The following is a 22,672-nucleotide window of genomic DNA, read 5'->3' on the forward strand; positions in this document are numbered from 1 at the left end:
TGGTGGTTAGTTCCATTTCATCCTTTCAGTGGTGTGAGCTTCACACTACTGAAAAATGGTTATACTTCACCAGCAATTTTGGCTTCTTTGTCCATGAATAATGTGCTCAGGAATTTTTTGCTAGTCTATTCAGATGTTAGTCTCTTTCTCTTTGTGCATTTGACCTGCAGCTGCAGGTCAATCTCCTGTCAACTAATCTTATTTTTCATTTCAGAAAAGCTGTCTTCCTCAGCCTAAAAGACATGTGGAATAAGCTCCAGGGAGCTACTAATGGGGCAGCCCTCCCAGAAATCAAGGACTGAATTTAATAAAGCACCTTTTCTGGTGGACTGTCAGTAGTTTCATGTTCCCGTTTTCTTGTTCTTCTCTTCCATAGGGTGTTTGGGATTCAGTACTGGTGGCTTGTGAGTAAAGTGAGCTGCTGGCCGGGGATCTGGGTCATCTGGGCTGCCATCTGGTGATGGCTAGGTTTATCAAGGTTAGGGTTATAACTCCACTTTTCCGGTGGAGTTTTCTCAGTTTTAAATAGAACTGTGACCCCCTAAGCTTGCCTAATCTCACAAGAGTGAGCAAGCCAGAGTCTGGTCTTGGCTATAATATGCCTAGTTTGGTATAATTTTTAAGACTGGCAAGGTCAGTGGATAAGTTCCAAAAAGCTACCGAAGGATTGCCAGAAAATGGCATTTCATTATATTTAGAGCTTCATATTTTCCCATATTGATAGGATAATTCCATTGCCTAGCAATGTTGGTCATTTATATGCTAGTCACCAGTAAAGCTTGGTTGAGACAGCACACATTACTTCCAGTTGTTAACTTTACCATGCCTCCCTGGAAGCATATACACTATATAGAAAAACAACTTTGCCCCTTGTAATTCTTCTAAAGAATTATGTTTAGTAAAGGTAATTTTAATGCCATAATAGCTTGTATTAAGAATAAATTTAAAAGTAAATATGATTTTTATATGGAATTTTCAATTGATGGCTCAGATTCAGGAACAGGCTTAGAATTAAGGTCCAATAATTTTGTCATCAAATATAGTACACCTGAAACTTGCCCTGCAGTTTATAATTTGCCTATATCCATGCAAATGTGGCACAGATATTTATTTCTACTGATCTAATTCACAACAATAGTAAAGCCATTCATCAAGAATAATGAATCAAATAAGAAACTGCTGCAATCAAACTGATAATTATACGCCTCAAGCTTACCTTTTCGCTGAGTTCCCGAGTTAATTTGTTTTTCTCTTTGTCTGCCTCAGTCAACTTGTTCTGTAGTGATGGAACCTGATCTCGTAAAGTATCTAGTTCAGACTGTGTAGCTGCGTGCTTTGCACTCAACTCTGAAACCTTAATTAGAAACAACTGTTAATCACAAATACAGTACTGTATATTTTAAAAATTCAACTATGCCTTTTGTGATTACAAAATGAGAGCTTTGGCTTTGATCAATAATACTAGATTAAAAACAATAATTACAAATTCAGAATCAACTAAACTTTATTTTTATTATATCGAGTATATAATTCAATAAATAATTCATTGTGTCAGAAGACAGGAAGGCAGAGTATATTTCAAACACATTTGGCTTTTCATCGAGGTCCCCCCCCCCCCCCAAGGCCGAATTACATGATATGATATGATATGAAATACCCAGCCCAGCTGGTTCCACATGATATGAAAAGAAGAGATTATGTGCTGTTTGCTGAATGGGTAATTCCCCCTCAGATGGAAGTACGTACCTAACAAGTAGACACTTCTACAGGGAATTACACATTCAGCAAACAGCACATAGGCTCTTTTTTTCAGGCATTTCCTTAATACTGATCATTCAAATTTTGTCAGAAATATCAACTTTACTGTATGAAAATACTGTACAATATACACATGAATGATGTGTATAATGGTGTACCAGGTCTATAGAGAAGAAGAAGAACAACAAATCAGCAGGGAAAGTAGAGATACCCCTACCCGACTTAACAATGAGGTAGATGAGGATTTACTGTCATAAAGTGATGACAAGCAATTTACATCTTGTCAATATCAAATCCCTGTTAGATACACAAGCTGTATGTTCAAAGTAAGTTTGATCCCGGCTACCCAATAAATTTGTTGAAGATGTAAAGTTTCAGAGGCTGTGGAAATGTATACAAATTTATGTTATATTTAGTGTGTACATGTATTCATGTTACATCGGTGCAAAATGTCACTCTGTCCTGATCCTATCCAATGGAACCTTCTGTGATCTTGTCTTAGAAAGCATCAAAAGTGAAAAGGCTTAGAAACTGGCTGTTTCTGTTTAATTAACCTCAATTATAAATTACAATTACCAGACATATAAACATTACCTGAGCTTCCAGGGCTTGAATATTCTCCATATAATTAGCACATTTAGATTTGAGTTCATCAGCCTGCTGAGCATTTCCTGTCATGGCAACTTCCTTGTCTTCAAGTAGACTCAACATGTGTGACATCTCCTCATCCTTCCCCTGTTGATAAGTAATAATAATAATAATTAATAAATAATAAATAATAAATAATAATCATAATCATAATAATAATAATAATATGGTGGAACCTCGAGTGATGAGCAGCTCCAGTTACAAGCATTTCGAGTAACGAGCAAGCCACTCGCAGAAAATATGTCAACTAATGAGCTTTCGCTCGATTAACGAGCGTTCCCACTGGTTCTCGGACACCTCTGACGACAGTTATGTTGTTATTTCGCAAGACAAGTTTTCCACATGACGAGCTCGGTGTTGGAACGCATTAAACTCATTAATCGAGGTGCCACTGTAATAATAAATAGTAAATAAATGTTTATTCAGGTAAAAGTACATACTTACAAGATGAGTTACAAACAGAATATTGGATTTTTAGACAGAGCTAGTACATACTATGCCTAAAGCCACTAAATACGCACAGCTTTTTGGGCAAGCTATGGGAAAATAAACAAACTCAAAACATGGTCTTTCTTACACATGACTCACTTAAAACATATTCCAAGTTTGTCATTACAGAGACAACTGAAAAAATAAAATCTTACTAAAAAGAAAAGTAATAAACAGAACATGAATGCTCTTATAGTACTGAAAGAATATTTTAACAATTTATCTAAATCACTGGAAACGAAAGAATGTGAGAACATAAGAGGTAAAAAAAAACAGCGTTGAATGTAATGAAATGCCATTTTTCTGGGCGAGACCCGGAGGCTCCCCGGAGCTATACTGGGCTGATGTGTATATATTAGACAGTGGCAACAGTCAATCGATGGAGTTCTAAGCCTACCAGGGACCACAAGCCAGGGCCTGGCCCACTTAGAGAGGCACGAGGAGCAATAGCCCATGGACAGCCCTATGTACTGTAGTTGGAAGTAGTCTATATCTGCCATCTACCAGGTCAGGCACCCAGAATGGTAGGAATCCCAAAACAAACTATAGTTGGTTAAAAATTGCAAATCGAACGAGCAGGCAGAACTCCCCAATCAGAAAACAAGCAAACAAGCATGACGTCACCACAGCTGAAACGCCGCTGTCTGTACAGCTCCCCCTTACCCAGAAGGAGGAAGAGGGAGCCCCAGACCTCCCACACCAGCTACCCAACCCCAGTTCAGAGGCTGGATATCAAAACTGTGAAAAACTGCCGACTAGAGGGAGGGAGGAATGCTGGGGAGCCTCCGAGTCTCACCCAGAAAATGGCGTTTTATTACATTCAACACTGGTTTTCTGTGGAGAGCCCCCTTCAGCTTCCCAGAACTACTTAATCAAAGATAAAGGAAAAGAGGGACTTACCCAGGAGATGGCCACCACTCGCTACTCAACTCGAAGTCAAGACAAACTGGCTGCAACGTGCGACCCAAGGCTACACATGCCCGAGAAGGGCAAGGAACGTTAATGAGGTATAGTACTGTGCAGCCAGGACCCTGTTTGACCTCCAAAAGCCCCATGCCTGAATGTCAGCCCAGGACATATTACCAAAAACAGCAGCCAAAGCCGCGAACTTACGAACGTTGTGGGCACGGGGATAGACTGCAGGCTGGCTGGACCTGGACCGAACAATCCTGTGGACCTTCGCCTCTCGGAGGGAAACCAGGTTCTGGCTCATGGTTCCAGGTAGGTATAAGGACTCCAGTAACTGATGCTCTAAAACTAATATGGCAGATATCAGTTCATTAGCTTCAGGGAGCTAAACCTCCTTCAGGGAACCTCCTCTTCTTCTCCTTCCCCCAAAGTATGTTTGGGAGTTAATCGCAATTCAGATAAGTTAGGGTAGATTATGGTAGGGCGAGTTAAGAGTACATTAAGTAACATAGGGTTAATGTGTAAAACGTTAGGTTGGGGTAGGTTAGGTTAGGTTAGATTGGGGTAGATTATCTCGAGATGATTTCGGGGCTTAGCGTCCCCGTGGCCCGGTCCTTGACCAGGCCTCCTTTTTGTTACACAGCCCCCAGGAAGTAGCCCGTAGCAGCTGTCTAACTCCCAGGTACCTATTTACTGCTAGGTAACAGGGGCATTAGCGTAAAAGAAACATTTTGCTCATTTGTCTCCGCCTCCACCGGGGATCGAACCCGGAACCTCAGGACTACGAATCCAAAGCGCTGTCCACCCAGCTGTCAGGCGCCTTAGGTTAGGTCGGGGTAGGTTAAGTTAGGTTGGGGTTGGTTGGGTTGGGTAAGGTTGGGTAGGGTAGTGTAAGGTAAGGTAAAGGTAAGGTATGGTAATGTATGGTAGGGTAGGATATGGTAGGTTAGAATTGGTTGAGGTAGGTTAGTTGCAGAAGGGTTGTTATGTTGTCCTATTTCGGATTTTTACGTCTGGAATGTGATTACATCGGTCTACTTTAATGTGCCAGCAGTATACGATGTTGAATATCTAGGAGTGGTTGAAGGATGTGTTGTGGGAGAGTGTGGTTTATGTGATTTTTCAGTCAAAGTGGCAGGTCGTTAGGAAGTTTGTACAGCTGGGGATTTCTTACTCTTAGTGCCGGTGGTTGGGGTTTGTGGCAAGTCAGCCTGGGGAGTGACTTGGGTAAGGCATGCCAAGGAGTTATTTAGGAGTTTTTCCATCACCAGTTCAAACGATGTGTATCCAGCAATGGTAGCCGTGTTTGGCGAATGTCATCACCTGTAGATGTCGATGGGATGTCTGCTGGGTCAGCATCGGGGATGGGTCAAGTTACTTGCGTAAAGAATTTAGTTAGAAGTTGGTCCAGCATCTTTTATAGTGCATTTTCAGTGCGAGTGACAAAAGTTTCAACAAGATTGGGACTCAGTTGGGCTAACCTCAAAAAGAAGTATAGAAAAGTGTGTATTTCAATACACCTTTCTATCATTTTAACAAATAATAAGAGCTCTCTTATGAAAAAATGGTAAATTTATGTAAATAAAAGTTTATAATTACCTGTAATTTCTTTTTCATTATGTCTACTTCATCCTTCAGATTTCTAATCTCTTCTTTCAGTCCAGCTGCTAGTTCTGACTTGGCTTTTAGGTCGTTGTGAAGTGCCACCTCCCTAGCCTGGAAACTGCTGGCCTGAAGGTAATTACAAACATTATTAACCTCTAAATAATGAACTTTATACTTCATAAAACACTCCTGATCTATCAAACACCCCAATGTAAATCATCCTTTAGGCATTTGTTTAACAGAAATAATTAATTACAAAACATAATATTTCTTTAATTAGAAAACATCCAATTACATCTACATAAGCAGGACCAAACAAGGTGTTGAAATAAATCATCCATAACAAGTTCCTGAATGACAGCGACATGCATCAAATAAATACTGTAAGTCAAACTCAGCATGTGCATGTTGCATGCTATTGCATACACATTACAGAAGAAGCCTTATGAAAATGCATTATAAAAAGGTAGTTAAACCATTTCAGTTAGGGTGAAATCCTATCCTGCGCCTCTCTGAGGGAACCACGTTCCGGCTCATGGTTTCCGGTAAGCAAGCAACTGATTCTCTAAACTAATATAGCGGATATCAGTCCATTAGCTTCAGGAAGCCAAAAGAACACCATTAAGTGAGACCAGGATTAACCAAACAAATTCTGTTATCATGTATAGGTAAGTTGGCAACTGAGCACACCCAACTGCGAGTGCCTAGAACTAATGCCTCAGTTTGGTGATGAAGTCACAAGGAACTGCAAAAGAACTGGGACAAACTCAAGAGAGAAAGACCTCAGCTGAGGCCTGAACGAGACCATCACAAAGAAGATAACTCCTGTAACACCAGCCAACAAAAAAAAGTGTTTAACCACACAGAGTATTGTTCACTAATAGCATGAGATCACTATACAAAAACATAATGCTTGAGAACAAGGACTTTACCCACAAAAGTGTCAGTGAGAAAAGCCATGATAAATGCGAGGTAAGCAGCTTCTTGCCACACTCTTGTTGACATGTAGGTGCTTACATTTGGTGGCTGTCAGGGATAGCATCTAGACTAGCCAACCAGCAGCTGGCAGAGTGCTTCTCAGTGATTGCTTTAACACTAAATAGTTCAAGAAAGGGGCATAGAGTGTAGATGAATTAAGCTTATGAATGACCTGAACTGCATAGAATACATAATGACTAAACATGATCATTTAAACAAATGTAGGTTGCTCCGAGTTGTAAATATCGACTAGACTGGAATGTGTCGGATCCATTACTTGGGAAGTGTACGTTGACAGAGAATAACTGAGCACAGAAAACACATGATACAGTATATTTAAGTTACTGATAACAGCAAACACAAGTTAATAATTTGGACATAAGGAGCTGAGCCCAGCGACACAACTGCACAGATATGTATAGTATGGAGCTAATCTACACTGAGCATTACCTCATACTAGGTATTTCCAATATACTCTACATTGAAATATTGCATATTGTACACATATAATAAAACAAAATGTTTGAGAGAAACAAAGTCAATTTACACTATGGTATATACAACTGATATTCAACCATATTATCTATGAAAATTTACAGAAACTTTACCTCAATATCTCTGTCGATCAGTTTTTCACGTAGAGACTGAAGGTCTAGTCGAAATCTATCCTCCAATTTCCTGACAGAGTCCCTCTGAAAACCACATGCAATAGTCTACCATCATGCACTAAACAATTACACAGCCATTTTATCTTTAGCAAAGGTGTCCAAAAGTGTTACCAATTTTTTTTTTATTTCTACTAATATTTTTCTAAACCCCCATACATAGTCCCTTATCAAATTTTAGTGAAACAAATCTGACATTCTCTTAAAAACTTATATACTACTGTAAATGTGCCTTCTATGAACTAGTTGATATCTTTGGTGAGTGCCCTAATTTGAAAATAACATAGCAAGTGCATTACAAAGCAGTTACACAAGCTACGAGGACTTGTGGAAACATACTTCGTCGTCATCATTATTATTTCCTTATTTCATCTTTCCTGGGATAGGGAGGCATCAGCCTGGAGAAAAATGGGGAGCAGTATAATAAACAGTGCATAAATATTTAATAAAATGACTTATTCTTGCAACAGCAAATAATCTACATTACAGTGGTACCCCACAACTACATAGCATTTGGTGTACAGTGCTCTATGTGAGTTGACACATGCAAACTAAACACATGTAAGTGTTTATACCGTATTCACAGATATAAAATCCACAAACCTCTTGTGTTCACAGGGTTTACACAGGCTTTGTAGAATTACAGTAATTTTACCCTATGATTTTTTTCAGTCTACAGAGGCCATGCAAGGAAAGTAACCAGTACTTGACCCCTTAAGGGAGTTCAGCTTAAATCCGATTCAAAATATATGCTGGTATTCACTCCTACACCATCACCAAAACCAATTACGTTCACGTTTGCAATTTTCTTTCCTTCCACCCATCAGACATGTTTAATAAGAATTATTAATGACTGAATTTTGTATGCTGTGTATATTAAACACCTACACACTTTCATGACCAGTCCTGTATAGACCCTAAGTCTCTGGCTGGCCCCCTAACATCATTATTTACTAACATTTTAAAAATACCTTTAGAGAATACAGTACTATACAGTAGGCATTAATTTTATTTAACAAAATGATTCAATGCAATTTTTGATAAACTTGGGCACCATTGCTCTGCGATACACAACATGCAAATAAGAGCACTTCTTTCGAAAGTTAGTGAACAGAGTGCAATCCAATCTCCAAACAGGAAAGGAACTTACAAACTTTCAAAATTAAATAAAAACCAGCGTTATGTAATAAAACTCCTTTCCTGGGGGGAGCCCCGTCGGCTCCCCGGAGCATATCAGCCTGGGATAGCTCCGGGGAGCCTCCGGGACTCACCCAGAAAATGGCGTTTCATTACATTCAACGCTGGTTTTTTCTGGACGAGCCCCGGTAGCTTCCTGACGCTATCTCACCGAGATTGCTCCTAGATACTAGGTCACATCAATCACAGTACTTCTGTTTGACCTACCAGAGACTGTAGCTGGAACCTGGCCCCCTCATATAGGTTACTGGTACTAATGGGTTCAAGACACAGTAGTTTCTAATGTTTTGATTGTTGTTTTGAATTTTTAGAGTTGTTTTGCAGTTTCGATGCTTCATATTTTCTGTGTACCTTCCAACTGTCTGCACTACTTCACTGACTTCCTGGATGGCTTGCTGGTGCTTTTGTGAGTTGGGTCAAGTTCTGGTTCTGGTCGCCAAAAGGCCAAACAGAATTTCCTTCACCGATGTGACCTGGTAGCAAGGAGCAAGCTCAGCGAGATAGTTTCAGGGAAGCTATAGGGGAAGGGGGGGGGGGGCAGATAGCTCCTCCAGAAAAAGTGCAATTATTTTCTAAATTTAGAAAAACAGTTTATCTTAAAGTTAAAGCCGGCTTTTCAATTATAAATAATGCCTCATCATTCCCAAACAACATTAGGCATTTCAATACTTAACCAAAGTAGCATAAGAAAATACTGCCTTCATGAAGAAAATACTTACCACTACAGTTGTGCAGCAATATCAATACACTAAACTACGTTTAGAGAAAATATGTGTTCTTATGCGATCATGTGCTTGACTAAGTACATGACTGTCATCAACAAAACTTTCAAATTTAGTTTTTTGAGAGTGTAAACTTAAATAAATTAATTAACAAAGATAAAGAACCCATAAACTCCTCTTCAGAGTAACTTATCTAAATGTTTGTTACATTTCCAAGACAATCCATATGGCAAGCTGGCAAATCCTTTAATTCCCATGTTTAGTGACCGAGAGTTAGGCTGAGAAGCTATTCTACTCTTACAAAAGATAAGACAGACTTTACCTTTACCAAAACATCTTTTCAGATGTTGGCTGGGATTGCAAAACATTATGTAGGAAAAGTTCTGACTGACCTCTTTTTCTTTAGCTACCAACTGCTCATGTAACTTGGCAATCTCTTGTTGAAACTGATGAGCCTCAGCTTGGTCTAGATTGTCTTGACCGACACGATTTGACCTTATGTCATGCAGCTCTGACTCAAGGCCAACCTGTTTCATAAATTAGTAATTCAACTGATTATTTACTACAATGTCATATTTACCAGATGAATGATACAAAAATTATATGCTGCACACGAATTTAATTCTGCCAGTATAAATCCAAAGAAACACAGGACTATTATAATGGATATAAGGGGGACATGAAAGACAGCCAATAATGAATATGTGAGGAGGGAATTGCTAAGAGACTAAGGACACAGAGAGCTTTGACTGTATGTATTGTGAATATAAAGTATTGAGCTTCAAATAGGTACTGAAGATAGTATGAGTGATGTGAAGGAAAGGTGAGGAAACTCAGGTCAAAAACTTTTGCAGCCCAATACAGGTAATATACAATAAGTGACAGACTGAACAAAAGGAGTGCATAAAGCTGTTTCAGGTTACGAAGGCAACAATTCCTAATTAGGCTATATGCATGGTAAGGGATGCACCGAGAAAAAATCTCCAAAACATAATATTCTTGACAGCAAAGTATAATAGAGTATACTGTACATGGAACAGATATATAGCTCTCTAAACCATGCCCCATTGCTGAGCATATTTGCTATTCTAAGTACCAGAGTGAAAGAATGACTTAGGACTTAAAAAATCTTAATTACATAAAAATAATCATGCAATTTGTAAATATTCTAGATGCTTACTTTTTCAGCTTGAAGGGTGTCTAAAGTAGCACGCAATTCAGCTCGTTCCACTGCAAACTCTGAAGCACGAGACTCTAGCATGTCTTTCTCAGAGCGCAGACTGCTATTCAGTTCTATAGATTCTGAAAGCTGTTTTCGTAACAGTACAACTTCTGATGTTAACAAAGTTCTTGATTCTTCAGCAGCATCTAGTTGAGACTAAAAGAAAAGAAATACTGTACCAAAATAGTTAATATATTTTTTATTTAATGTCAATAAATTCCCAATGCTGTGAAACACCAAATCATTCAAGAGATATTCTACTGTGGTCATACACCAAAAAGATTGCATGCTGAAGTCAATTACTCTGTACAATAGGCCAACTGACTCTTTGAAGAGTGGCTGTATGTACAGTGCTGCCATCTGGTGGCAAACGAGGCAGATGGCCAAGTAGCCCAACTCCATTGGCACCCACTTGTAATGCCAAGGAGGGCTTGCAAAGGCTTTGAATTTTTATAAATTGACCTTCTGAAGGCCATTCCATGACAGTGAATTTTCTTTAGTGTTCCTTAACACCAACATAAACCTGCAGAGACCATATTTAAATTCCCTGCTGTGCAGGTGTCAAAATGTCCCCCTGTTAGCTGTTACCGATCCTATCCAACAGCATAACAGATCTTACCTAAGGGAGTAACTTTGTGATTTGCTTAGAAAGGAGCTCATCATATTTACTCAATGCTTTATTTTTAACTGAAAAATTAAAAAGGCATAAAATACATTAATTAAAGATAACTTATCCTATGAGCCAATAATAAAAGTACCTTATGTACAAAACTCTCTTCTCCTTCATCCTTTTTCCTGAAGGCATTTTGTAGTCTCTCCACTTCTTTCTTAAGCTCTTCAGAGTACCAGCGTTCCTCACGCAAGTTGGTAGATAATTCTGTCAATTCCTCCCGCAAAGCTTCAAGGCTGTGGCCACTTGTATCTAATAACAATTGAAATTACTGTACTTAATATCATTTGTTGATACGCATTTAATGGCACAAACATCTTTCAAAAGCACATCTTTGAGAAAATTTAGTGAAGACCAACACAAGTGTGTTTTGGCAGAATACAGTAAGCAAATTGTGTCAGTCTCAGTAAATGTGTAAAATTGTTACAAAAGAGCATGAAATAAAAAATAGGGTCAGTTACATGAGAATCTTAAGTGGCAAAATTGGGCTATGTAATAACTAGTTACTGAGTAAAACAAATATCAAGTTTGGTTCTGAACACAAGCTATAAATATAAGCAGATGTACAGAGAATTTAGGTTGTAAACTACCGGTATATTCAAAAACACTTCACATGCTACCAAGTGTTTTGTGTATAAAAACATAAATGTATAAATGCTAATTTATAAAATTACTGTGCAGTATTTTATATCTGTTAAACACCCTATTCATTCTGTGACAAGCTGTATATGAATACCTTTCATCCCATGAATAGTACTGTAATGTTTTTCTAGTTCCTGTGGAGAGTTGAGTCTAGCCTTGCAAACTGGACACAAATAGTTGGCTGATGGTTCGATGTGATCTGCCTCATAATGATCTTGGAGAAGTTCAGGAGTTGAGAAGCTCATATAACATGTTGGACATAAAAAGCCTTCCACTGCTTCTCCAGGATCTCCCTCGAGTCTCTCACCATTGCCAGCATGTTGCCCTGTCTGTTGGGGACCCGCTTCACGCACCCGTTCCCCAACCTGAAATTTCAAATTAACTTTCACATTCAATTCTGAACAAGTTTGAAATGACTAACCCTTTCAGATAAACTCTTTACCTGTATAATAAATTTTCAATTCACATGATGATCTTGAAAGAAATGAAAGTACAGTAGTAGACTGATCGAATAAATTAAAAGTTTCAAAACATCATATGACAAAGATAAATACTGTGGCGAAGAAAGAACATCCTTTAACTATAATTATTATACTTAGGCAAATATATACACAGTACATACAGTATTTATATACAGTACATAAATATATACATACAGTATGTATACACACAAACATACATTGTCTACTGTTTTTACGCACTGATTACGGTTTTCATGCATTGTTAACTGTTTTGATATTTATAGTACTGTACAGTACTTATGTCCCAGAGAATTTTGCTGTCTCAAGCTGAAAAGCAAGTTTGTGTGTAGACGGCTACTCACTGGAAACCTTTTTGTAACGTAAAAATTATGTCACATTTATTATAATCTAGTTTCTGGTGAGCTATGGTTTAGAATGGTTTCGTGTACAACCCGACATCAATTCCCAGGCAGGACAGAAATGGTTAGGCAGATTTCCTTTCACCTAAATGCCTGTGATCACCTAGCAGTAAATAGGTACCCAAGAGTTAGGCAACATTTGTAGGGTTGTATCCTGCGGGGGATCAGTACTTAGACCCTTGGGGGATCCTCGATACAAGTCTAAAGTATAACAGTATATATATATATATATATGTAGACTTCCTGTCCCCTGCCCCACCCCATGGCAAAATAAATTATTCAATCAATTCCATGAAAGAGTCATTCTCCCTGTTTGTAAATTATATGTACTTTACACAACACAAAAGTGGCAATATTAATTTAAAGCTATTCTCTAAACAATATGGATCCCCACCCCAACCCCACTTCCAAAGCACAAAATGCACTTCCATAACTAATCCCTCTGAAATCTACAACTATAATTCATTTTGTTGGGTGACAAGCAGCCTGTGCATGTATGTATGTATGTATGTTAGGCTGGTATCAAAGTCCCCCCCCCCCAAGGTCGAACTACTGTCCCTCCCCAAGATGCAACTCCACAACAGGTGACTAACTCCCAGATACCTATTTAATGCTAGGTGAACAGAGGCATTAAGCTGAAAGGAAAAATGCCTAACCATTTCTGTTCCACTCAGCATTCCCGATTTTGAGTCGGGAAGCTACCCAACTGTAGTAATGAGACTTTTAATGTATGTTAAGAGTGAGTATACCCAACACTATTCATTTTACATACCTTATTCATGAAACTTTTGAAGGAATTCATGACTGATCTTCTCTCACTTGATGCATTTAAAAAACCAGATCACATCCTGCAAAATATTAATATACTGTATATATGAAGAATATACTAATGCATATTCTACACATAATGAGAGAAAGAGAGAGAGAGCATATGTGAGGGGGGGATGCCAAGGGAGGGGGGTTAGAAAGGTGAAGTGGGTGAGAAAGGTGCAAGCAGATGAGAAAGATGGACAAGGAGTGAGAACGGTGGAGAAGGGGGGGTTGAGAAAAGTGGATAAGGTTGGAAGAAAAAGCAGTGAGAAACATGGAGAAGGGCGAGAAAGGGGGATGAGAAACATGGAGAAGGGCAGGAGAGGGGGATAAGAAACACGGAGAAGGGCAGGGGCAGGCGAGAAACATGAAAAAGAGCGAGAGAAGGGGGATGAGAAACATGAAAAAGAGCGAGAGGGGGGATGAGAAACATGGAGAAGGGCAGGGAGAGGGGGGGGGGTGAGAAACATGGAGAAGGGCGGTGAAAAAGAGGAGGGAAAGGAAGGAAGGTAGGTTAGATAGGTTATGTTAGGTTAGGTAGGGTGGGTTGGATTTGGTTTGGGTAGGTGGGTTTAGGGAGGGAGACAAAATGGATTATTATTAAATACATATTACTCTGTACCTATCTTACAATCAATCCAACCTATTCTCAGACTACAATATTTATATCCGATCACATACTCTGATATGAACAAAGCTACAACCTTCTTATCACCCATATAACTTCTATCCATTCCTGACCATATAACTATCCTTTACAAACCTTACCACCACTTAAAGTTTTCACCATTCTCCTATTTACTTCTCTTATTAAGATGTGCTTCACTTACACCTGCTGCAACTACCTTTCAATTTAATCAAATCATAGCATCAAATTCCTTGTCAAAAAGAATGCCTATGGTATTAGATACAGAAATGCATATTTTCTGCTACAAGTTGCAAGACAATGTTTACTACAGAATCATGGTTTACCTTCCTTACTTTAACTAAAGCTGACCTTATCAAACGTCATAAAAGGGCTTATTTCCTCTTGGACATTTTGTATTGCCTGTGAAGGAGGTATTAAGATGACTGTGAATATTAATTAAGCTTGTGTATCAATGAGCATCACTCACATTACAAGATTAAACAAATTTATACAAAAAAAATCTAGAGTTCTCTCAAGGAATAGTTCGTCTATTCTCAAAAGCACCAGTCAACTGTAATATAATTAAGGATTATTACATATCCAGGTCGCGTGATAAGTGAGAGGCAGTGGTGGGTGTAACCAGAGGAGAACCGCCTCCCCCACACTACACTACACTACAACACACCACTATACGCCACACTGGTATAATGCTCATGAACGCTTCCTTCCCTACAATGAGTTCAAGCTGCGGCCTTACATTATATATATGATGCCGGTGACGAGCAAAAGGAAGAATATAACACGAGACTAGGGCTGGTACAGGGTGGCTTCTCAATATAAACAAACCTTTCCTTATAATCTGGGCGTAGGCATCTCTTCAGGAAAAGAAAAATTTATATATTATAGAGACATTAGCAAAATATAATTGCCACAGTTATATTATAAAATTATGGCAACTAATATGTTTTAAATACTAGTATAAGGTAACAATTAAATTCAAAAAATAGATTGCAGTGAATAGTGTGAAGATGTCTACAACAAACTGATGAGCTAAAACTCTTGTGTGTTACGCCCTTCATGACTTTTAACTATAATACATACATTAATTTTGTTTAACTAATGTATCATATAAATCCAAAATAATCCATTATTACTTACTATAAAAATACCAATAGCATATTTCATGTAAAAACAACACAGTGAGGGATAGATATAATATAAGAGGAAAGGGGTTAATCGCTGCGACAGATCTCTTCCTGTAATTATTCCTATATCACCTTATAACGCACATTCTAACTAGTCAAAAGTAAAAGAGGAGAATTAGTTAGAGTAGAGAAGAGTGAGTGGGTGGGAAGAAGAGGAGGAGGCTAGAGGGGGGCTGAAGAAGTCTGGTGTGCGCAGGTCTGACGGCCATCTTGAGTCTTGTGTAGCTTTGTTAGTGGTGGCAGGAGGATGTGTCCGGCTCCCCGCTCCTCCTGACGTTCATGGCTCTCCTTGCCTCCCGCGTACATTATATGGAGCGCCTGTGTCACTCCCACGCGTTATTTGAAGCCTCGGTAGCGAGTCGCGGTGCAGCAGGGCGCGGCGAGATAAAGTGTGATTAGTGGCGTGTGTGTGTGTGTGTTGAGGTGACAAGTGAGTGTAAACAAAGTGTGTAGCCCACCTGGATTAGGGCATCTTCCCTTCCCCCTCTTCTCTCTCTCCTGCACCTCCGTCAGGAACCATGGGCTCCAGGAACATACCCACTGATAAGGTAGGTCCTGCCCACCATAATAACCCACTCTACAACTTGGTAATGGTGAAATATGGCCACAACTCCTCTCGTGTCTGTCTGACGTATTGATGGGATAAAAGGGGGGGTTAAAGGGGCCTTTATTGATGTCCTGGGGAAGGGGGGAGGTTCAAGCCAGATGGGTCTTGATGGGCACTATTGACATGGTGAACATTTGCTCGACGTGTTTGTACTTTTGTGATGAGTATTCTGCCTCAGTCATTCTTGAAAGGTTTTGTATTGTGACAATGGAGTTATTATATGATTCGAATTTATTTATTTATTTTAATTTCTGGAGTGGAGTTCCCTTGCACAGCAGTTTGCTAAGCAAATGAATGTTGTGTTGTGTGTGTAGTTAAGGGGTAATAGCTGACATAAGAGAAGGAATGCCATTAAAGTACAAGAATCGCCATATGTACAAAAATGTAACAACTCTTGTATATACAGTATCTAAAAAAAAAATAAGATGCCTGCTCCTGTGGTCATGTTGGGTCCTGTTTACACTTGGTATATTTGTATTGGTTACTTTGTAAGCTCTTTATACACACACACACACACTGGTGAGTTCTGGAACTGAGTTTATTGACTGTATCTTGTAACTGTAACTCCCACATTACAGTGTGCTTCACATTCCTGACACTATATATGATGGATTAGGTTTGGTCTAAAGGTTCTTAGGCTGTGTGAACCATCTATTGTATAGAGTGATCTGTAGGCTCTCCATCTGTCAAAATTACCTCTAAAGCTTTCTCATATATTTGTCTGTCACAAGAGTTTCACTTGTCTACTGCTCTATTCTCAAGACAGTGTTTACCTAGTCTGCTCACTCTAACCTAAATACTGTATGGTGTGTTTTTTTTCAATTTGAATGTACACTATTGACTTTTGTTGTTTGAACATTTCCAACACTATAAATCATTTATATATTTGTAAAGTTTTTCATACCTACACTTGACCCATGACATAAAACTGAGTATATTGGCATTACTCTTAATTTGTCTTTGTTAGAGATTTTATGCTGAGTTAAGTTCTTCATCCTTTGTATGTCTTGGATACAGAAGGTCTTAAGTAGCCATTGTATGGTGACTAGATTGCACAGCATTAAAGTGAGGTTTCACTAGAGAACAGTTAAGTTGTAGGGAACATTAGTACAGTATACCTCTTGCTAACATTTGTAGATATAGGATAAAAACCCACACTTAAGTGCTTGTGAAATTTATGTAAAGATTTACACCAAAATATTCCTTGTGAAAGGAATCATTCAGAACCCTTGTATACTACATATGTCAGACCAATGCTGAGGTATGCATTCCGTCCTAACTACATTATCAGACCTTAAAGCACTTAGGAGAGTGGAAAAGTCTTGGTGTAATTCTTTACATAATGTTCACAAATACATAAGTGTGGGTTTTTATCCTACGTTGTTATGTGTGTGAGAAGACATTACCATTACTTATTTGTAAATAATATACAGTTCTTTACACAAGGTAAAAACCATGTAGGTTATTGTATTACCTAGGGTTTTTTTTATTGCCAGATCCCTTTTGTGATTTGAATTATCAGTAAGTTAGTATATATCTTCATTTTTAAGTTAATATTTAATAGCCTACCATTTTTGCCCTCTCAAGCTTACCAATTTGTATGTATAGCTTGTATTTAATTGGATTTGACATCTGTTTGTCCAAACCTAAAGCTAATTATACCCAAGGTCCTCTTGAAGTTCCCTGGTATCTTTTAACTGCCACTACAGTACAGGTACTTGTATTTGTAGAGGCCTCCATTTTCTTATATTTTATTAATATTTATTAATAAAGTAGAATAATGATAAAAATAAAGTACTGTACTCTATACCAATTGTCTGTGTATACTGTACAATATTATGAAATTAAATGTTCCAGAATAAATTGCTTGGATACCATATAACACTATTTTTCTCCTGTGAATCTGGATACACAGGAGAACGTTCTTGGATGTAGTTCTTGTGTAGTTCTTGGATGATGTATGTGGAGTAATCAGTTCACACAAGTCAAGTTTGGCCCCATGCTGGGCATAGGGAGTAGGGAAAACTTGCAGAACCCCCACTCCAGGTACAACCTAGGTATAGTGGAGGCATAGTGACAATTAAATGAGCCTCTCTTTGCCTGCTTAACTTGTGCTTTCCAGCAGACACTGGATGAAGTTACTAAAACAAGAATATATTTGACATTTTGGTGGACCTCCCAATGCACAAATGCTACAGTGTTTTGGGGTCGACCCAGGCGCTGTCGTGTACCTTATCTAGTTAGATGTTTAAATAAATAAGGCATTTTTCTTTTAAAATTTATAAATTCCAAACCATGTAAATTCTGTAAAAACACCAAAAATACACAAACAATACTGTAGCCTCACCAGAAGCCAAAATAAACTAATTTACCATTATGTATATAGAAAAATGCACTAAATAATATCAGCCAATCGGGTATATATATATATATATATCGTATCTCTTTGGATGGCTGAGCTTGGTGGTTCTTGCAAAAGTTGTCATGGAAACTTTATTTTTTTTTTTTTTTTTTTTTTTTTTAGTGTCAGATGCCTGTACGTGATTTTCAGTACTTGAGTATTAAAAATCCTGCTTCACATAAGTAAATTATGCTAAAAAATATTGCTGTCTTTCATCTTGTCACTGACCTCAGTTTGGGACCCCCTGCAATAGTACAGTGGATTCCTGTAAAAAGTATGGATATAGGTTACTTTGGCTTAAAGTACATTATGAACTATTGAAGACAGTGATGATACTGTACTTGAAGTCAAAGATGTAGCAAGATGGTAATACATTCTTTGATACCATAGTGTGATATCTTAGGGTGAAATTAATAACATATTGATTTAAGTAAAGGTCATAATGAGTAGGCCTCACATCTTAACCTAATACTATATTGACTTAAGCTATCAATCTCGCAAAAAAAAATTGTAAGGTAGGTTTCATCAGTATAATCAATGCTATTACTTTATATTGTAGTTATTATGTCGAACTCAAATTCTGCTACAGTGTACCTATTAATATACTGGAGAGCCAGGTCCCAAATGTACACAGTAAAATAACAACATACTGGAGTGAATGACATGGAAGAAAATGCAGAATAGAACCAGTGAAGAACGGAGGTGCCATAGACACAATCAAAGAACACTGTATACACATCAGAGGTCCACAGTTGTTCAACATCCTCCCAGCAAGTATAAGAAATATTACCAGAACAAACATGGACATCTTCAAGATAAAACTACTGAAGATAGTTTCCTTCAAGAAGTGCCAGACCAACCGAGGTGTGGTGGATGTGTGGGCCTGCGGGCCGCTCCAAGCAACAGCCTGTTTGGACCAAGCTCTCACGAGTCAAGCTGGCCCTGGGCCAGGCTGAGGGGGTAGAACAACTTTTAGAACCCCATCCTGTTTAATACTTTTAATTTTATTAGTTACATTAAGGACCTGCCCAAAATGCTATGTGGCTTTGCAAGAATGTAATGCTCAAACACCATTGTTATGTACTCTCAACCCAATGTACCTTTTATAGGCAGAAAAGGTGGTTGGCAGAATGGGGATCGAAACAGCATCATGGATCACCCCTTATGATCGATTGGAAACGGGTAGTGCTGAGCATTTTTTTCCTCCTATTGCATGTGGCTCACCGACTGTCCTTGAATGAAATTTGTTATTTTCTTGTGAACTATCTAAATTGTTCTTACATTAGAAGTAAGTCTGGAGGACAATAGGCAGTTGTATGGAAAGTGAGAGTAGGTAGGATTGCAATACAATGTCCTCCCAGCAAGCATTAGAAATATTGCCAGAACAAATGTGGACTTCTTCAAGAACCAATTAGATAAGTTTTTGCAAGAAGTGCCTGATCAACCAGGCTGTAGTGGATATGTGGTCCTATGGATCGCTGTAAGCAACAGCCTGTTGGACCAAGTTATCACAAGTCAAGCCGGGCCCCAGGCTGGGCTCGGGGAGTAGAACAACTCCGGGGACCCTCTCCAGGCAAAATCCGGGTACACTAAATTCAAAATTGAACACAAAGAGTTTCTCAACTTTTGAAAATCACTGCATACATTTTGGATACTAGGCATGTGCTCAGAAATAAGTTCTACACACTAGACCTATGTTCATTCTAGGTTCTTACATACATGCAATAATTTTACTAAACAAATTTGCTACAGTATTAATATACCGCATACATTCAGCTATCTTAGTACTAAATACATATATTCAGTACAGTACTAAATACATATATTCAGTACTAAACAGTTGTATTCAAACACCGTAATTAGAGCTGATGAATACAAAATACATATAATGCCATGGACAATCATGCTAGTGTTTAGGGTTTCTACGAGTGACCTAGGCATTATACTCTGCCGTGGCCTATTGCTATGCAGTATAAGGCTGCTAAGACGTTAGACTAATATGCTCCTGCCTTTACTGTTCGCTGTAGTCGGAAAATTTGGGTGTGGTATTCCTCCATACTTGGGTAGGGTGACTTGTAATGAGTCGACAATTCTTGGAGAGAATGCGTGTAACTCAATCGTCGCCAGTCATTTCGATTTTTGCCGTCTGCTATTGATCGCGTGGTCGGGACAAGACGGCACCACCGACCGAGTTATTTCCAATTCGCGTAAGACCCTCAAGCCTCTTTTATTAGTGTTATGAGTTAGGAAGGATCAGGAGTCGCGCGCTGACTGGTCGACAGGCTACTAGCTCTGTAGGCCTATCAAATGGCGCGTTGCTAGATTCGTGTTCGAGACTATGAACCCTAAATAGCATTTCTGCAAGCGAGGTTATTCTTCCAACCTTTCATTTCTGCTGTATTTGAAACTACGTTTGTTTGCCTGTTGTGATACACTCGTATGGAAATATTGTTTGGAATTGTTATTGTTTTTCAAGTATTAAATTTGGCTAGTAGTTTTTGTTGAACAGGGAATCATACAGCTTGGCGGGTCGTGAGTTCCCCAACATCTTACAGCCCTGATTTGACATCCTGGTCTCATTGTGCAGGTAGCCTCAAGATTTACAGGTATAGTTTTTCACGTTAATAAGCCAGCGTCACTTTGCTCTCCTCGTAGTAGACTTACTTTGACTAACTGGAAGTGTTGAGGGTAAAGTGAATTATTATTAACATCTTTTTGACAAAATGAATTACAATTTTGCCTAATCTGAGGATTTTGATAGTCTTATTAAAGTGAGGATAATGCAGGTATTCACCGTCACGCAGGACAGAGGGTCATACATAAGACAATAGGTCTAAATGTAAAGTGAAGCCATAATTAAACCCAGTAGGCCTAATTGTGAGAGGTAATTTAGTGCTGTGAAAGGAAAGTGTCGTCAGGAAGTTGCCCTTTAAGACAAAAAATAAGGAGAGGAATGGCTATGGGTGGCTGACCCCTGGTGAGTCATGTGCGTGCTATAGCTTGACTCATTCTGCCCGTGTCACTTTCACATGACTGGCTTTCTTGTCACTCACCGTCTTGTTGCGTGACACATTGCCTTTACACTTTAGTTTCCGTATAATCTGCACCAATCCGGAAGGTACACGTGTCAAGAGGGCCGAAATACAAGCGATTTAACTGTAGCCTTGACTACGGGTTCACTGTTTGGCGTGTTAATTAGCAGTTGGTCCATGTCGCGACGGTCATTAGGTGAGGCTTATTAGCAGGCTTATTGCTAGTCGTGTTGGACGAGCCCTGCTGCAGGGTGAGCTTGTGCTCTGGAAAGTCTCCCTCCAAGGACAATCTGTATTTATATGAGAGAATGTCAGCCTAAAGCTGTAGGCCAGACGCTTGGGGGGGGGGGCCTAGCCTCATCCAACTTTGCAGGGTGAATAGTCTGGGGTACGGGGATGGGCATAGGCTGGTCGGGGTTTGTCCTATTAAGAGTGAGTCAGGCCTAAAAGTGGGGGAAGAGACCCGGGCACAGCCATGTACCTCTCTAAATAAATGCATAAGTGAAACGAGCTCGTTTCATTGAACTATCCTCTAGGGGTAAGGTAGATAGTCTGTATCTTTTTAGAACTGGACTCGATTGTTGTACCATTGTTTAACGTTAAGTAGGCTAGGGCCATCTCTTGATTTAACATGATTAGGTTATGACTTGATGGTAGAGTGTTTGAGACAGGCACTTTACCTTCATGCCCGTAACTGGACCAAGTTATCACAAGTCAAGCCGGGCCCCCAGGCTGGGCTCTGGGAGTAGAACAACTCCGGAGACCCTCTCCAGGTAAGATCCAGGTACACTAAATTCAAAATTGACCATGAAAGTGTTTCTCAACTTTTGTAAATTGCTGCACACATTTTGGATACTAGGCATGTGCTCAGAAATAAGTTCTGAGCTCTATGACGTGTCGTACTCCGTGAGGCTTCCTGATGAACTGGGTTGGTCTTGTGATGCGTTTCTTCTCCCTATTTAGGCTAAGGTCCATAAACAACTAGTAAACTCAGGTATACAGGTTAGTATAGCTGAGGTGTACAGGGTGTGGCTAGTATACCCGAGGTGTAGAGGGTGTGGCGTGGCCTTCCATGGTCATAGCTACTAGTTCTCTCCCTCTTGCGTCATGTTCACTGTATACAACCCACGTTTCCTCGTGTTGATACACTGCTCGTATTATTTACTTTTGTTATTCTCTTGTTTAAGAGTCTTATTGAAATATTGTTTTTGTATCTGTTAATTAAAACACACGCAGGCCACTGTGATATTAGCAGGGCTATATATTTGTTTGGTGAGATATTACAACTTATTAAGTTTTAATAAGTTTTTTATAATTTATAATAATAATAGTATTAAGTTTTAGTCTAGTGTTTTTCCTGCCCGAAACGCTTTGCGTAAAGGTGGCTTTAGGCATTGTATGTACTAGCTCTATCTATAAATTCATCAATTTTTGTATCACCCCTTCTATGTATGTATTTTACCTAAATAAACATTTGAATTTGAACTGAAGTTAGGCTTGCCTAATGGCGGGACCCATGAGCTCAACCCCCGGCAAGCACAACGAAGTCGGTACCTTGAGGTGGTTCCTAGGACCAGTGTGTCCACGCGCTGGTAGGGGGTATG

The 22,672-nt window shown here is 39.1% G+C and overlaps 2 protein-coding genes across 3 annotated transcripts in view; one reads left to right on the forward strand and one right to left on the reverse strand.

Moving 5' to 3' along the window:
• Positions 1 to 14,679, reverse strand: part of LOC123773882 (early endosome antigen 1) — a 29,723-nt gene extending 15,044 nt beyond the window's left edge. The window contains 10 exon segments of the mRNA XM_045767809.2: positions 1,217 to 1,354; positions 2,353 to 2,493; positions 5,404 to 5,535; positions 6,996 to 7,079; positions 9,364 to 9,498; positions 10,152 to 10,349; positions 10,952 to 11,115; positions 11,600 to 11,870; positions 13,158 to 13,233; positions 14,581 to 14,679. Coding sequence (XP_045623765.1) covers positions 1,217 to 1,354; positions 2,353 to 2,493; positions 5,404 to 5,535; positions 6,996 to 7,079; positions 9,364 to 9,498; positions 10,152 to 10,349; positions 10,952 to 11,115; positions 11,600 to 11,870; positions 13,158 to 13,187 — 1,293 coding nt within the window. The 5' untranslated portion in view covers positions 13,188 to 13,233; positions 14,581 to 14,679.
• Positions 14,680 to 15,231: 552 nt separating this feature from the next.
• Positions 15,232 to 22,672, forward strand: part of LOC123773886 (ubiquitin-like protein 3) — a 273,529-nt gene continuing 266,088 nt past the window's right edge. The window contains exon 1 of one of the 2 annotated variants that reach the window (XM_045767818.2): positions 15,232 to 15,576. In XM_045767818.2, the coding sequence (XP_045623774.1) occupies positions 15,547 to 15,576 (30 nt within the window). In that variant the 5' untranslated portion in view covers positions 15,232 to 15,546. The remainder of the gene's footprint in view (positions 15,577 to 22,672) is intronic. The other variant, XM_045767816.2, reaches the window with a different exon arrangement.

This window comes from Procambarus clarkii, chromosome 91 (assembly GCF_040958095.1).
Source record: "Procambarus clarkii isolate CNS0578487 chromosome 91, FALCON_Pclarkii_2.0, whole genome shotgun sequence".
NCBI lineage: Eukaryota > Metazoa > Arthropoda > Malacostraca > Decapoda > Cambaridae > Procambarus > Procambarus clarkii.